Source organism: Erpetoichthys calabaricus, chromosome 6, assembly GCF_900747795.2.
Source record: "Erpetoichthys calabaricus chromosome 6, fErpCal1.3, whole genome shotgun sequence".
Lineage (NCBI taxonomy): Eukaryota > Metazoa > Chordata > Cladistia > Polypteriformes > Polypteridae > Erpetoichthys > Erpetoichthys calabaricus.
The window spans coordinates 111,935,791-111,951,788 of NC_041399.2; the positions used below are offsets into that span (position 1 = coordinate 111,935,791).

The following is a 15,998-nucleotide window of genomic DNA, read 5'->3' on the forward strand; positions in this document are numbered from 1 at the left end:
GCATAGTAATGTACTAAACATGACAATCCACTCCTGACTTGCAGGTTACACAATGAAGATTATTCTTGCAAGTTGGACAAGACGACAAGATCCTATTTACCTTTGATAAAAAGTCCTCTAGTTCTTTGTTTGCTTGGTTTATTGAGCTTTTCGGTGAATCTGGCCACATTACCTGTTAAAAAAATAAATAAAAATACATGAAATATAATATCAGTAAAATAAGCTAATGTTTAATACCATATTCTTCATAAGATCAAACTTAATGCAAGATATATAATTTAAAACAGATGTCAAAGTGGATTTTATTAAGGCATTCTTAGCTGCCACCTGGTTTACACAAACAAAGCCCAACAGAAGCCTTGTACATTTAATCATGAGGATCTTACACTGGGCAACATTATTCCTGAATCTGCAGTAGAATTAATTTAAAGTCAGAAACCTTAAAACAGTGCTCTAAGAACTACTGCTCTGCTTCCTGAGTATAATTATAAATGACTGGATTAAAAGAAAAGAAAGACAGTTTTAAGTAGACAATCCATGAATCAATTATAAAAGTGTGTTTAAACCATGTTCAGCTGCTTGTGAAGCAAATTAATGTTTTTGATATTGTTTGCTGTGGTCCAGTATTGGTCACCATAGAGTGCCATTCCATCAAACTCGTGTACCCCATGAGATTAAATATTTTCTCTATCATCATACAAAACATGTGGAATAAGCAACAGAAAAAAAATATTTTTGGGTGAAGTATTCCTTTAAAATAAAATACAGTATATAAAAATTAAAATATCAAGTCTCCTAGTCTCACTCATCTCCCAAATACTAAAGTAAGGATGTTAATATGTTAAGTGTTCAAATTTGGGTCCTGCTATTGCGGCTAATGTGGCCATTATATAGTCCAGCTTCTTAAGACCATATACTGGGCAAAGCTGGTTAAAAAAATGGATGAACTAAGCAACAGGCAAAAAAAAACAAAAAAACTTAGCTTTAAAAAAATAAATAAATAAATAAAAAAAATTAACACTGCACACTGAAAATACACTCTTAGTTAGACGCTGCTAATTTAATAAGCTTCATATAAATTCAGATTTTGTTATCAAGGTCTACATTTTATATATATTATTTTTTCCTCCAAACACTGATATACTATCCGCTTCGTTATGGCATAGCTTTTGGCAGTGGTGTTTGACAGATGCATGACAACAGGTTTACATCTCGTTTATGGTCTTTGTCCATGTAAGTCTACAGGCGCTCTACATAACCTGCAAAAGACAAACCTGCTGGGAACCGACTGGCAATTCCAAAAACTCCCCTCTTTCCGAGTGTAGATGCGAGTATGAGTGGGCCCTATGATGTAGTTGTGCCCTATCCAAGTTAGCATGATACTGACCCCATGGCCCTGAACTGGACTAAATAGGTTTGAGAATGTTGATAGGTTACAAGTTACCTCTTTTTTCTGACATAATTCCTCATTAATAATCTTTCACTAAAAGTCGTGTATTATGACTGATGCTGGCTTTAGAACTTACGCAATCAAATTTCTCAGCTGCCTACCTTTTTATATCTAGCTATAAGCCCTGCTCATCAATTACCAAAGGTTGCCCCCTCCACCTCATATCGTCTAAATGTATCTATCTGCACGTTCAAAATTTTATACCACCTCACATTTTAAAACATCGACAACCAGGTTCAGTTATATTAAAATTTAATTAAACCCTGCTAACAGGCGTTACAGGAGGGGAAAAAAAAAGCCCTTGTGTCGAAAACCCTTAGTTATTTCACTAAGAAAGTTGCTTTCCACAAGGATTACAGGACCAAGTTTTGAGTACTAGACAGTTCTTGTAAGATCACTGGTCATTCAGAAAAATCTGCTTAAAGAGAGATATCTTTATTGTCACTGTACAATACGTTTGCAGCAAGCCTATAGATGCCTTAGAGCAGGCATGCGCAACCTTTCCGCTATTGACGGCCGCACTACAGACTTTTTACTTTAATAACGGCCGCACTACAGACTTTTTACTTTAATAACGGCCGCCAGTAAGTCCAAGTAAACTTAATAATGTTTTATGATTTATGTAAAAATTTACAGATTACACATTAAAACAGAGTATGATATATCTGACAATATTCAATTTACTGGTCTACATATGTAAAAAAATGTCTACGAAACGTCATATAGGACAAAAAACCTTTACAGCAATTGTTTCAGGAAGTTTGGAAAACATCGCCATTAATGGCTTCCTTGCTCTTGCATGTTTGCAGACAGACTTGCAAAGTCAGGGGACTCGCTGGAGACCATTAGCCGTATTCCAGACTCTAGATTGCTGTCTACCAATCGGGTTCGGTACTTGTTTTTCAGATATTTCATTCTGGAAAACGCTGCTTCGCACAAATAAGTGCTTCCGAAAAGAACGAGAATGTTCCTGGCCAGTTCTCGTAGTTGTGGGTATTCTACTGCTGATTTCCACGTATCCAGCAGGTCGCTTTCTTCCGTAAACTTTTTCACAAGAGTCCCTAGGCCTCGATGAATATATAAAGGGCAACATTTTGGTCAACATACCGACCCGGCTAAGGAAGGTTCTGCGGTGTTTGAGATTCTACACTTGCAGGAGTCTAGAGACCCCAGAGTCCAAATCGGCTTTCGGCGTCACCATACCGACCCGGCCGACAAAGATTCCGCGGCGTTGAGACCCCTTACTCGCTGGAGTCCAGAGACCCTACACCTGCACGGCCGCCATTACGTACACTTTAATATACACGTCCACGGCTGCCAAAGTCCTTGCCCACGGCCGCATGCGGCCGTACGGCCGCAGGTTGTGCACAGCTGCCTTAGAGAAAAGTATGTAAGAGTAGATAATAAATGAAGTAAACATTAAACTATAAGAAGCACAGTTACTATTAATAGTTCCACGTATACACAGAATAAAAGTAGATGTAAATATGTAGTAAAAGTAAAGATAAACATGTAAGCATAAACAAAGAAATAATAAATGAAGTCACAATGAAGATTACCATCAATGCAATGGTCATGAGTTCCACATGGGTCATGTGTTAAGTGTGTGACTATGTGTGGTTGATGCAAAAGTTCAGTTCAATGAGTTGTGGTTCTGTATAGGAAGGGGCAGTGATAACGGTGCATTTAATAGGTTGATTTCTTTGGGGTAAAAGCTGTTCTTCAGCCTGGTAGTGCGTTCATGCAAGGCTTTGAAGCACCTGCCAGAGGGCAGAAGAGTAAAAATGCTATGGATAGGGTGGCTTGGATCTCTACAAATGTTCTTTGCTTTTCTTCTGCAGCAGGTAGTGAAGATATCTTCCAGTGATGGTAGCTGAGCACCAGGAATTCTCTGAGCCATTTTGATGATGCACTGGAGGGTGTCCTGTTCTCAGAGGTGTAGCCCGAGTGCCACGCTGTAATGCAGTATATGATGGCACACACTATGGTGCACCTGTAGAAGTTAACCAGCAGCTGTTGTGGAAGTTGTGCTTTCTTCAGGCTCCTCAGAAAGTGAAGTCTCTTAAGACCTTTCTTGGCCATTGCTGTCATGTTTGTTGTCCATGACAGGTCCTGGCTGATGTGGACTCCTAATAATCTAAAACTCTAGACAGTCTCACCATTTATGCTGGTGGGATGGCGACCCCTGTAGTTCAGTCTCCTGAAGTCCAGAATCAGTTCCATTGTTTTCTTGGAATTGAGTGTAAGGATGTTGTTCTGGCTCCCAACTCTCCAGATTCTCAACCTCTTTTCTATAGGCTGTTTCATCATTACTGGAGATTAGGCTTATTACAATGGTGTTGTCTGCAAACTTTATTATGATGTTAGTATCATGAGTAGATTTGCAGTCATTTGTGAAGAGGGAGTAAAAGAGAGGGCACAGCACAAAGTCCTGTGGTACCCCCAGTGTCCAGTATTCTGGATGAAGAGAAGTGCTTACCCATGCACACAGTTTGTGGTCTGTTAGTGAGAAAATCTAAAATCTAGTTGCATAGGGATGAGGTGAAACCCAAGTTGTTTAGTTTGATAGCCAGCTTGTTAGATTGGGTGAGTGTTAAAGGTAGAGCTGTTGTTGATGAATAGTATCCACACATAGCTGTCCCACTAGTCCAGGTGTGGCAGGGCAGTCTAAAGGGCAAGTGAGATATTCACATTCATCAGAGCAGCAGAAAGAGGAGTGCATCATCACAGAGAGTAATGTTCTAGGAGGAGAGAATGTTACATAGCTTAAGTGGAGTGAACCCAGGCAGTCAAATGCATAATTAGCTAGTCTGAATAAAGCTAATATCACATTATGCAACTTTTAATTGTGAGTCTCATCAGACTTGCTCACTGCAGTTGCCAATCTCGTTGGACCTTGTCAATTTAAACAACTGAAAAAAAAAAAAAAACAAATCACTGGTCATGTTTAAGTTACCAACTGTGTGACGACCTTCCAGCACAGTCATGCTTGCCCCTTTTTGTGATAGCCAATAATGTATGGCCTGAGAAAGCCAGAACTGCACACAGGGTTAACAGCTACAGTGAGTTCAGCCTCAATCTTGGCCTTTATTTATTTTTTCTATTCAGTCATGGTATGTAAAACATGAAATAATATGACAGATGAGTGTCTTCTGTTTCTGAGGTCTAAAACACGTGTTCCTTATTCCTTGTTGCTACATTACATGCATTGAACTTATAGATGAGCACTCATTGGTTGTCAGCTCTCATGCACACGAGCCCCACCATGACTAAAGACAAAGTCAAAAATGTTCAACTTTGTCAAGACGAGTCATGTACTAGCTGGAATGAGTTGCTGGTCATATCACATTATGCCACCAACTTGCTAAAACGATTCCATAGGCTTACATGCATCAAATTCTAGCAAAAACAGAACAGAAACAAATACTCTAGTTCAGTCAATACAGTTTATTCAACATTATATTGACAGTAAAACAAATCAGAAATGCTAGTTAAAAACAGACACCAAAAAAAAAAAAAATCAAATTAGTCAACAAAAAATGATTCACACTAAATGTTGCTTCTTTGATGGAGTGCAGGGAGACAAGCCTAATACAGCTTAGTCATAAGGTCACCAACGTAATGTCAACAGAGCTTGAAACTGGAGTTTATCCTGTCAGCACTTTCACTGTCAGACCCTGTGCAATGAGAATGTTTTAAGCACTAACATCATCAGCTATTTTCAGATCAATATTTTTTCTGCACCCACACATTTAGATGAAAATCGGCAAAACAAATTTCCCTTAAAAGGGATAAAACACCTATTATTCAATAATATTAACTTCTGCTTGGTGTTTTAATTAAAGGAAGAAAGAAATAAAAATAATCATTGTTGCTACAAACATAAAAACAAATTCAAAAGCAAAACTGCCTGGTAGTTTATTCATGGAGCACAAGAAAACCAGAACAAAATGGTAATATGCAAAAATACAAATTAAAGCAACTAACTAATGATTATAGAAATGTGGCATATATTAAAATTTTTTGAATAGCTCTAAATATTAGAAAAAACTGTCTTAGTTGTCTCTCCTTTTGAAACACTGGATGATCCTATTAGGTATACAGTAATCCCTCCTCCATCGCGGGGGTTGCGTTCCAGAGCCACCCGCGAAATAAGAAAATCCGCGAAGTAGAAACCATATGTTTATATGGTTATTTTTATATTGTCATGCTTGGGTCACAGATTTGCGCAGAAACACAGGAGGTTGTAGAGAGACAGGAACGTTATTCAAACACTGCAAACAAACATTTGTCTCTTTTTCAAAAGTTTAAACCGTGCTCCATGACAAGACAGAGATGACAGTTCAGTCTCACAATTAAAAGAATGCAAACATATCTTCCTCTTCAAAGGAGCAAACAAATCAATAGGACTGTTTGGCTTGTAAGTATGCGAAGCACCGCGGCACAAGGCTGTTGAAGGCGGCAGCTCACACCCCCTCCGTCAGGAGCAGAGAGAGAGATAAAAAAATCAATACGTGCCCTTTGAGCTTTTAAGTATGCGAAGCACCGTGCAGCATACTTAAAAGCTGCACACAGAAGGTAGCAACGTGAAGATAATCTTTCAGCATTTTTAGACGAGCGTCCGTATCGTCTAGGTGTGCGAACAGCCCCCCTGCTCACACCCCCTACGTCAGGATCACAGATAGTCAGCGCAAAAGAGAGAGAAAGAAAAATAAGTTGGGTAGCTTCTCAGCCATCTGCCAATAGCGTCCCTTGTATGAAATCAACTGGGCAAACCAACTGAGGAAGCATGTACCAGAAATTAAAAGACCCATTGTCCTCAGAAACCCGCGAAGCAGCGAAAAATCCGCGATATATATTTAAATATGCTTACATATAAAATCCGCGATGGAGTGAAGCCGCGAAAGGCGAAGCGCGATATAGCGAGGGATTACTGTAATATATTAGCTTGATCACAGAACTTCCATTAAACCACTATGCCACTATTCAGCTTTAGGTTATGTGTGCATATAAATAGTTTCAGGATAACTGATAGCAATACTGTATTTGCATCCTTTATATCAAATTAATATTTTACATGTTATTTGATTTTAAATTCAAAAATGAAGAGTTGATTAAAATTCACATGTTTTGTTCAGAACCTAATTCAAATATTGTCAATATAGCAGCAAAACCAAAACAATATTTTACCATCAATAACACAGCAAAAAGGCTAATTTTCCTATATAGTACTTTAAAATTAAGTTTTAAAAAAAAATAGCAAAATCTCAGACAAAATTCCAAAATGAAAACATGACAATTTAATCTTATCTTCTCAAACTGCTTTTCCCAGTGAGGGCTACAATGGCAGCAGACCAAGTAGGTCAGCCCAGACCTCCCTGTTCCCCAGCTACTGATTCCAGCTCTTCTATAATCCCTCCAATGTGTTCTGGGTATGCCCAGAGCACTTTTTTTCTAATCAAAAACCATTGGATAAAAACCAAAAGAACCAATTCTTCTTGAACGATCTTCACCTTGGTGTCACTTTTAAAGACAACTGCTTATAGTGTCTCAGACTGCTGTTAACTTTGATGTAAAGCTTGGTTTATAGTGATGTGCAAAGAACGAATTAACTAGTTCTATTTGTACTTGTCTTGGTCTCTGAACGAATGTACTGATGCAATGACAGTAAAGAAAAATTTTTTCGAGGCATGTGCAGTTCATGCTACAATGTATATTGCATTCCGCAACAGTCCAGAGCTTTCATCTTAAACTTCACTTAAATGGCTGCTGTCTTCAGGAAATAGCCCATCAGTAAACTGTTTCAGCAAAAAAAAAAAAAAAAAAAAAAGGTCATGATGACAACTAGCCAATGACAGACTTGGTAGATGACAACAAGCACCTACCATTGATGGGTTCACTCTGAATGAGTGACTATGACCATCTCCGTATGTACACTGGCTGATTGAATTCACCAGTATGTCCCCCATACTGATCTGGAGAACCACTGCAAGTTTGTTCACAAACTCCAGAAAGGAGACTGTCAGTATAAATACATTCTTTTGCTTTTTATATTCTTTATATTTGGTGTTTAAAGTTGTGACGCTGTTATGACACTATTGTAGATTTTAAACTAGAACTAGCTTATCAGTGCTATTGTAGAGTCTCACTGTGGATGCAAGGATGTTTTGAATTCCAAATAAATTAGGTTATAATTTAAATACTTAAAAAAATATTTGTTAATGTATGTGGGGATGCTCCGAAATAGAAATTGAAGCTTGTGAAGGATGTTTATCTTGACAGTACTGATTTTCTGTGCTAATGTGAGATGGAGGATAGACCATCTGTTCACATCTTCTTTAATTTGTTCAATGTAGATAGCAAACTTTTGTTGTAAAAGATCTTAATATTTACTTGTGATGTTTACCAGAGGTATATGAATTGATCTGCTAAAATACAGTAAATGGGAGTTGTACAGTTTAATATTGTGTGCTAGAGAGTTCACTGGAAAAAAGCACACTTTTATTCAAAAGTGAATGGCCAGTGGCTCAACTGCAATTGCAAAGAGCAACGGTGATAGCGGGTACCTTTGTTGAGAGTAGGAGTTAGTACGGATTTTAGAGCCCCCATGAATAGTAATGATAATCAATTGAATATGCAGAGCATCATGATTAAACTAAAATGAAGTTTTGAGAAAGCCATGTTAAAGTAATGAGTTTTTAGCAGTTTTTTTTAAAGTGCTCCACTGTATTAGCCTGGCGAATTCCTATTGGCAGGCTATTCCAGGATTTAGGTGCAGAACAGCAGAAGGCCGCCTCACCACTTCTTTTAAGTTTAGCTCTTGGAATTCTAAGCAGACACTCATTTGAGGATCTAAGGTTACGATTTGGAATATAAGGTGTCAGACATTCCGTTATATAAGATGGAGCGAGATTATTTAAGGCTTTGTAAACAATAAGCAGTATTTTAAAGTCGATTATGAATGACACAGGTAACCAGTGTAGTGACATCAAAACTGGAGAAATGTGCTCGGATTTTCTTTTCCTAGTTAGGATTCTAGCAGCTGCATTCTGCACAAGTTGCAAACAATTTGTGTCTTTTTTTGGGTAGTCCTGAGAGGAGTGCGTTACAGTAATCTAGTCGACTGAAAACAAAAGCGTGAACTAATTTCTCAGCATCTTTCAATGATATAAGAGGTCTAACTTTTGCTATGTTTCTTAAGTGAAAAAATGCTGTCCTAGTGATCCGATTAATATGCGATTTAAAATTCAGGTTACAGTCAACAGTTACCCCTAAATTCTTTACCTCCGTCTTGACTTTTAATCCTAATGCATCAAGTTTGTTTCTAATAACCTCATCATATCCATTATTGCCAATCACTAAAATTTCTGTTTTCTCTTTATTTAGCTTGAGAAAATGACTATTCATCCATTTAGAAACACAAGTAAGACATTGTGTTAGTGAAACAATAGAGTCAGGGTCATCAGGTGCTATTGATAAATACAGCTGCGTGTCATCAGCATAGCTGTGGTAGCTCACGTTATGCCCCGAGATAATCTGACCTAATGGAAGCATGTAGATTGAAAAGAGCAGCAAACCCAGGATAGAGCCTTGTGGAACACCATATAGAATATCACCAGCAACCCCGCGATTCTCAAAAGAATCGCAAATCCAAGACTGGAAATCACTTTCTGTTCCTCCGATATTTGTAGGGATGAAATATCATGGAGGGTGGGTGCGTCCACAGTGCCACTCACAGTATGGCGGCGACGTTGATGTACGATTCTACTAGTAATGAGGCGTGTTTCACAAGCGCGTTGTAGGCTCCTTTGTGTATTGTTTTTATCCACGCAGTCTCGCTTTTGGCAGCGGTGGTAGTGTGAACGACTTGCCTGTTGCCTCTGCCATCTGTGCATATATACTGTACAACCCGGCGTGCACGCTGCACTCATAATAACTTCTTTTCCAGCAGGGTGATCGACCACGTCCGCATCACGATTTATGTACTCCATCAGCGACTTGTAGTTATCGGCCCTCAGTGCAGGTTGGTTGTTTTTAATCCATTGGAGATCATGTGATTGTGCTTGAACGTAAACATCACCTATGTATTGTTGAGTTAGCTTTCCTGCATTGATTAATGGATTAAACTTGTCTCTCACTGAGAGTCTGTAGGACAAATATTCTTTTATTGATACCCGTGATCTTTTCTGTGCTTGATTTGTTTTATATCTGCAAATTCCAGCACTCCATCCTTCCTGGCCAGTTGGAAACAAAATGGGGTATGTCAAAGTATCAAGTTTAGGTTGGTTGGTTCCATCAGGACGTAAATGCATGACAATATCGCGGTGAAACGGAGGCTCACCGTCTTTACTTTGAGACACAATTGCCACTTCATTAACGATGGGAACACTGTATCGTCTCGGATCCTGTTCTTTGTCCTTTATTAGCACTACAGCAATTTTAGTTGGTGCCACACCGTCCGCATCTGCTTTTGTATTGGCTTCTTTTTCAACCTCATGTAGCATTTTTATTGAGTTTGCTAATGGGTGATTTTTTATGATCATTATTAGCTCTGTGCATTGCTTGTTTTTAGGAAGGTTCATTCGTTGATAAACTGCGTCATCTAGATCTAACACGTACATTTGGGCACATTTGCGGTGGTGATTTGGCTCAAGGTGCATTGTTCCAATCCGATGCAATATTTGTCCACACTCGCGAAAGCAGTATGGGGCATTCCCAGGTGGTGGCTTGATATTTACCTCGGTAGATGCAAAGGCAAATGAACTATTGTAGGATCTAATGCATTCCATAAAGCTTTTACTTATCCAAAGGAGGCAGCTTAACTTGACCTTTTTGACAACAACATGTAGCCCTTCTGCAGTTTCTTTTTGGATCCGTGCCTTTCTTGCATGTAGTGTTTCAGAAGCGCGTTTTAGGCGCCTTCGTTCATTGTTTTCATCCATACAGGCTCGGTTTTGTGTTTCGTTTTGGAGCCGTGACTTCTTTGCTTCTGGTGTTTGTGAGGCGCGTTGTAGGAGCCTCCGTTTATTGTTTTTATCCATGCGGTCTCGTTTTTGTTTCTCTGTTACTGAATTACCGTTATGTGATTCAAACATGCCACACAGACTGCTGGCACAGTGGATTAGAGCAAGTTTAGTTTACAGGTTGTGTTGTTTGGGCGCCACCTACCGACTCTGGGAAGCCGCTGCATTTGACTCCGGTGCGCTGCGGAGCAGTGCGCATGCGCTTCGGTGCGTCCGCCGTGCATAAATTAAACTGTCGTTTGGTAATATAGATGTGTCTTTGAGTTGTAATTACCACAACTAACAAAGAATTTTCTACCTGCCAGGTAGGATTCAAACCAGTTTAAGACACTGCCAGAGAGGCCCACCCACTGACTAAGGCGATTTCTAAGAATATCATGATCAATGGTGTGAAATGCGGCACTCAGATCTAAGAGGATGAGAACAGATAAATGGCCTCCGTCTGCATTTACCTGCAAGTCATTTACTACTTTAACGAGTACAGTTTCTGTGCTGTGATTTGTTCTGAAACCCGACTGAAACTTATCAGGAATAGCATGTTTATTGAGGTGGTCATTTAGCTGCATAATGCCTGCCTTCTCTAAAATTTTACTTAAGAAAGGCAGGTTAGAAATGGGTCTAAAATTTTCAAAAGCAGAGGGGTCAAGATTATTTTTCTTGAGTAGGTGTTTAACTACAGCGGTCTTAAGACAGTCTGGGAAGACCCCGGTATCTAATGATAAGGTAAGTCCCATTCAACCATGTCAAATGCTTTTACTGCGTCCAAAGATGATAAGATCTCTGGCGTGTCAGATTATATGGGTGAGTATATTAAACAAATGTTGAAGATTATAAGTGTCTGCCTTTATTAAATCCAGTTTGGTCTTGTGATATTAAAGAGGGAAGCACTTTCTCAATCCTTCTAGCTAGAACTTTGGAAAGAATTATTCAGGGGTGAAACTGGTCTGTGTGATGCACATTGTAACAAGTCCTTATTTTTCTTTGGGAAGATGATAATACTTGGTGAAAAGTTTGGGGTTGAATTTTGTTGTTTCTAGGCTCTATAAAATGTTGCCAACAGTAGTGGAGTACTATAAGTAGTGGACTTATAGTACTCTCTAAATGTGTGGGTTATATTTTTCTGTCAATGATTTTGTCTCCATCTGTGTTGGTAATTTCTGTTATTTCGTTGCAAACTTCCTGCTTTTGTATTTCTCAAGGATTAGTCTTCTCTCTGTGTTCATTGTAAACAAGCAAGTTATGCAAGCATTGTTTAATACTGTAGAATGTGGCTCGTTTAGCAGCTGTAGAAGGGGAGAAATCTGGGAAAACAGGAATGTGGTTACTTTCAGAAATAATCTCCTCTCTGCTGGGAAAACAGGAATGTGGTTACTTTCAGAAATAATCTCCTCTCTGTCACAGAATCAACATCAAATTTTTTTTAACCCATAGTTTATTGCAATGGACAATTATGCTTCTTAGTTTTGAGTCATTCGACCCATGATTTTAAGTCCTCTCCAATAGTTTAACTATACATTTCACTGGGTTGAGACTTTTCAGTGTTTAGGGTTTTCTATATCTATCTTCCAGCGCAGCTAGTTCATCACCGAGCACTTTGCATTCGGATTCTACAGTAGTTGCTTTTTTGTCAATGGCAGATATTAATTGTTCAACTTCTTTAATGAGAGCTGTAAACGGCTGCTTAACTTCTTCAAGCTGAGCACCAAGTATTCTAATTTTATTTTCAAACTTGCTCATATTTCCTGTATTTTTTCATCAGTTTTTGCTAGAATGTCTTTAAAGCTTGCAGCAATGTTATTACTCTAACGTACCTCCTGGTCTTTTACATCCTGAAACAACTTGTCTATTCTGTTGTCAATTTTGTAATTTTTCTTATGTATATCATTCTTTACATTATTATATCCTCCCTACACCCCCCAAAAAACTCCAAGTTTAGTAATCATTACATTCAGCTCAGACCGTTCGTTTCCATCTTCTCCACACTCCAAAGGTGGAGCCGCTAGTCCGGTTCGAGTTGATGCTGTTGACTCACTGGGGGTACTGGTAGTAGTTGAGAGAAGGGATATAGAGGCCAAGGCTCAATTTCAATAATGTTCATGAGACTGGAAAATTCTCAGTGCCTGCCTCACTCGCAGTTTTGCTCACACTTTCCCTCTTATTTAAAAAAAAAAAAATTAAAAAAATTAAAATAAGATGCTCACCATTAACCGACTTTGGTATACTAGAGGTTGTGAAAATGTTCCCTACTATTAGCCCAAAAACAGAAGAGTATGAATATGCTTTTTCAGTCCTAAACACAATTTTTGATAACATTAGGATCCTCTTATTGCTGCAAGTATTACAACTTTTAATACAGCTGTACACAAAGATCAGTAGCTAAAAGGACACATATTGTAGGTCAGAATAACCCTGAAAGTCAAACTGATGTTTTTGAAAGAAAAAAGAAAAAGAAATTTGTGGATTCTAAATGAGAACTGAAAACAAAACTTGAGAATATTAATGGAGTATTTAAGATAAGTTTTGATCAAATATTTTATCAAAATGACAGAATCCTTTAAAAAAGCCATCCATTTGCTAAAATAGTCTCTTTCAAGACGTCAATTGTGTTTCTATTGTGTTAGAACAGTGCAATGCATTCATGTACAGCTAAACTTTACAAATAAATGTGGCGGTAAAAAGCTGCAGGTAACACTCCACTCTGCATATAATGCTGGGCTTCCAGAAAGCATACCTGGACTACCTGGTTTGCAAATTTGATAGCCCAGCAGAGTACCATATGCATTTACAATTTGTCCAGCCCTGTGTGGGGCATCCTTATGACATGCCAAAATCTTCTCAACTGCCCCCTCTCAATCTCAATCACTTAAAATCAGGCAAATATTACCAATTGAAATCTGCAAAAATTAAAACTATTTTGTAAAATTTCATGATGAAAATAGAAGTCACTCAATTCTTTGTGCTCATCCACTCCAACATATGGTAGTTCATCTTGTAATTGTATCTTGTTGATCATTCCTATGTCTCTATAAAAACATTGCTTTGCAGCAATATAGTAGCAGATGTATGAAGTACAATATTTGGTAAAAATTCTTCTTGATAAAAAAATACAAAAAAAAGAAAGGTATATAAAAAAAAAGCATACAAAATTATATGACCAAAAAAATTAAATAAGACTTGTTTAGCCTACTGACTAAAATGTCAGTGCTACCAAGATCCAATGGTAAGAAACTTGATTACAATTTAGCAGCTTACCACTAGCTGTAACCAGCAATATTCAAAGAGCATGCAGCAAGTCCTGGCACATGAAAAATCCATGAGTTTAATTTAGAACAATAGCAACTTTGATAAATAGAAAGATTGTGCTATCTAGCAAACTTTATTTAATACTGGAAGCAGAGATCATGCATCGGATTAATCAGTCAGTTTGCAGATCAAGCACAACTGGACCACATCATACTACCCTTTCTAAAGACTCGGCTACAGAGAAAACTGTGTTATAATAAATGCAAAGACTGATTTCAAAGTATAACCTATTACTTTACTTTTTTCTAGTGTCAGCACTAAAACAAACTAAACTTGTGTTACAATTGTAATATTTTCTGCATTATGATTTTTTTAGCAAAACCTTTAAAACTATAAACTGACTACTCAGATCTGAGAATTTAAAATCGCTAAGCTCTGTTCTTGGCTGGTTTATTTCATACTTTTATTATTTAAAGTGCATGCAGTAGTCTGATGACATTACTCTTATTTTTGTCTGCAGTTAGATTTGGTTTTACCGGACAGTCTAGAGGTTGGAATTGTTTCAATTTCCTATCTTTAAATTTATTTCAGAAACAATAGTGGGTTGCAATTCTGAAAGTGGTTATAAAAATCTTTTGATTCTTAGTGACAAGGACAATAACTTCAGTTAGTCTGAATGTCAAAAAAAAAAGTGTCTCCCTACTCATTTAGCATTGCACCCAATGAGGCATAAGACGAGTTCTTAAAACTTGCCAAAACTGCCCATATTGAATGTGAGAATGGACAATGATGAAGTAGACAGGTCTCTACTTTCTCTGACTATGTCAGCTTAGGCTACCCCCAAATGCTCCAAGTCAGCAAAGACTAGCAATAATATAGCCAGCTCTTTCTAATTCTTCCCATTGGAAAAAAGGATGGAGATACTGTAAACCATGAGGGTTACATAGAAGTACACATTTCACTTAACAGAATACAGTCTATCCTATTACTGGCAACAGAAGAACAAACAGCCTGAAACAGCATGAACAGAGTTTTGTAATTTCTCAAATAAGCAAATGTCTTCTATTCAGCAGTCAGTTTTTAACTTTGAACAAGGTTACCTTAATTAATGCAAATGATATGTCGCTAACAAAATTAATTCTCGAACCATTATACTCAAAAATCATAGACTGATCACGATGAAAAGCCTTCCTAAAACTATTGGGATAACTTACAAATACTTTAGCAAGAAGTTGTTTAATACAGGACCCTTACAAACTTAGAATTATCTACCTGTAAATACCCCTCTGTCTCAAGATTTAAATCAAGACTGAAGGAACACTAACCTACCATGGTTTAGTTTGGTCTAAGTTACTATGTTCATTTTGCCTTTTAAAATAATTGTAGCATTCATTGCTATTATTACTGTTATTACAAAACCTTTCCCACGGTCTCTTCCGTCTCGCTGCTGTACAGAAGAATTTGGAGCAAATGTCTTCTTGAGTGTATATCGTATCAAAATCTTTCTGCACTATACAGGCGATGTCTTGGTGCATGAAGCCCATCTGTATTTAAAACTAAACAATCAAATTTAAATAACGACAACAGAAAGAGAGCTGTACCTTAAAAGGTAGCACAAATAATGCAAAAATGTTAATCTTACTCAAGAAGTCATTTTTAAAATACAGCATATTCCAAATATGTATAGTCTAAAACAACTGTGATTTAATGTTCAGCAGCTACTCTGAAAGACACCTGCCAGTGAGTTAGGTAGTGTTTATCTTGGAAAATAAAACTGTAAAATTACGGAAAGCTAAGCTTACTAAGCTGCTTGGGACGTTACTACAGAACAGACTGATGTTAAACAATCACAGTCACAATTAGTGACAATAGCGTTGTACAGATGTTAGAATATGATAAGCCTTTAATTTAGTAAATACATTCTCAAACATGCCAAATCTGATTCAGGATTAATGGGAGGCCAAAGCTTAATCCTGAAACACAGAAGAAAGAAAACAGCCTTTGAAAAGGTGCTAGTCCGTCGTGGAGTTTACTCACACATAGGGGTACCGATTACCACAAAATTCATAACTGAAAATTATGATCCTTGATATTGGAGATGTGATTATTTTAGTGTTATTAATTGAATTAATGAAATGTGCTTTTTTATGCCAACTGCATATACTGTACTGTATTCTATATGCATACAGTAAAGTAAAATGTTCATTTACCAGTTAAATTGTTACAAGGTAAATTAGTTGAAAAATTAAACAGTGTTAGAAACATTCTTTCTGTTTAAAGTA

The 15,998-nt window shown here is 37.6% G+C and overlaps 1 protein-coding gene across 2 annotated transcripts in view; it reads right to left on the reverse strand.

Moving 5' to 3' along the window:
- Window positions 1–15,998, reverse strand: part of zcchc2 (zinc finger, CCHC domain containing 2) — a 137,825-nt gene that overhangs the window by 96,242 nt on the left and 25,585 nt on the right. For both annotated transcript variants that reach the window (XM_028803861.2, XM_028803860.2), the window contains exon 2: window positions 101–172. In XM_028803861.2, coding sequence (XP_028659694.1) covers window positions 101–172 — 72 coding nt within the window. The remainder of the gene's footprint in view (window positions 1–100; window positions 173–15,998) is intronic.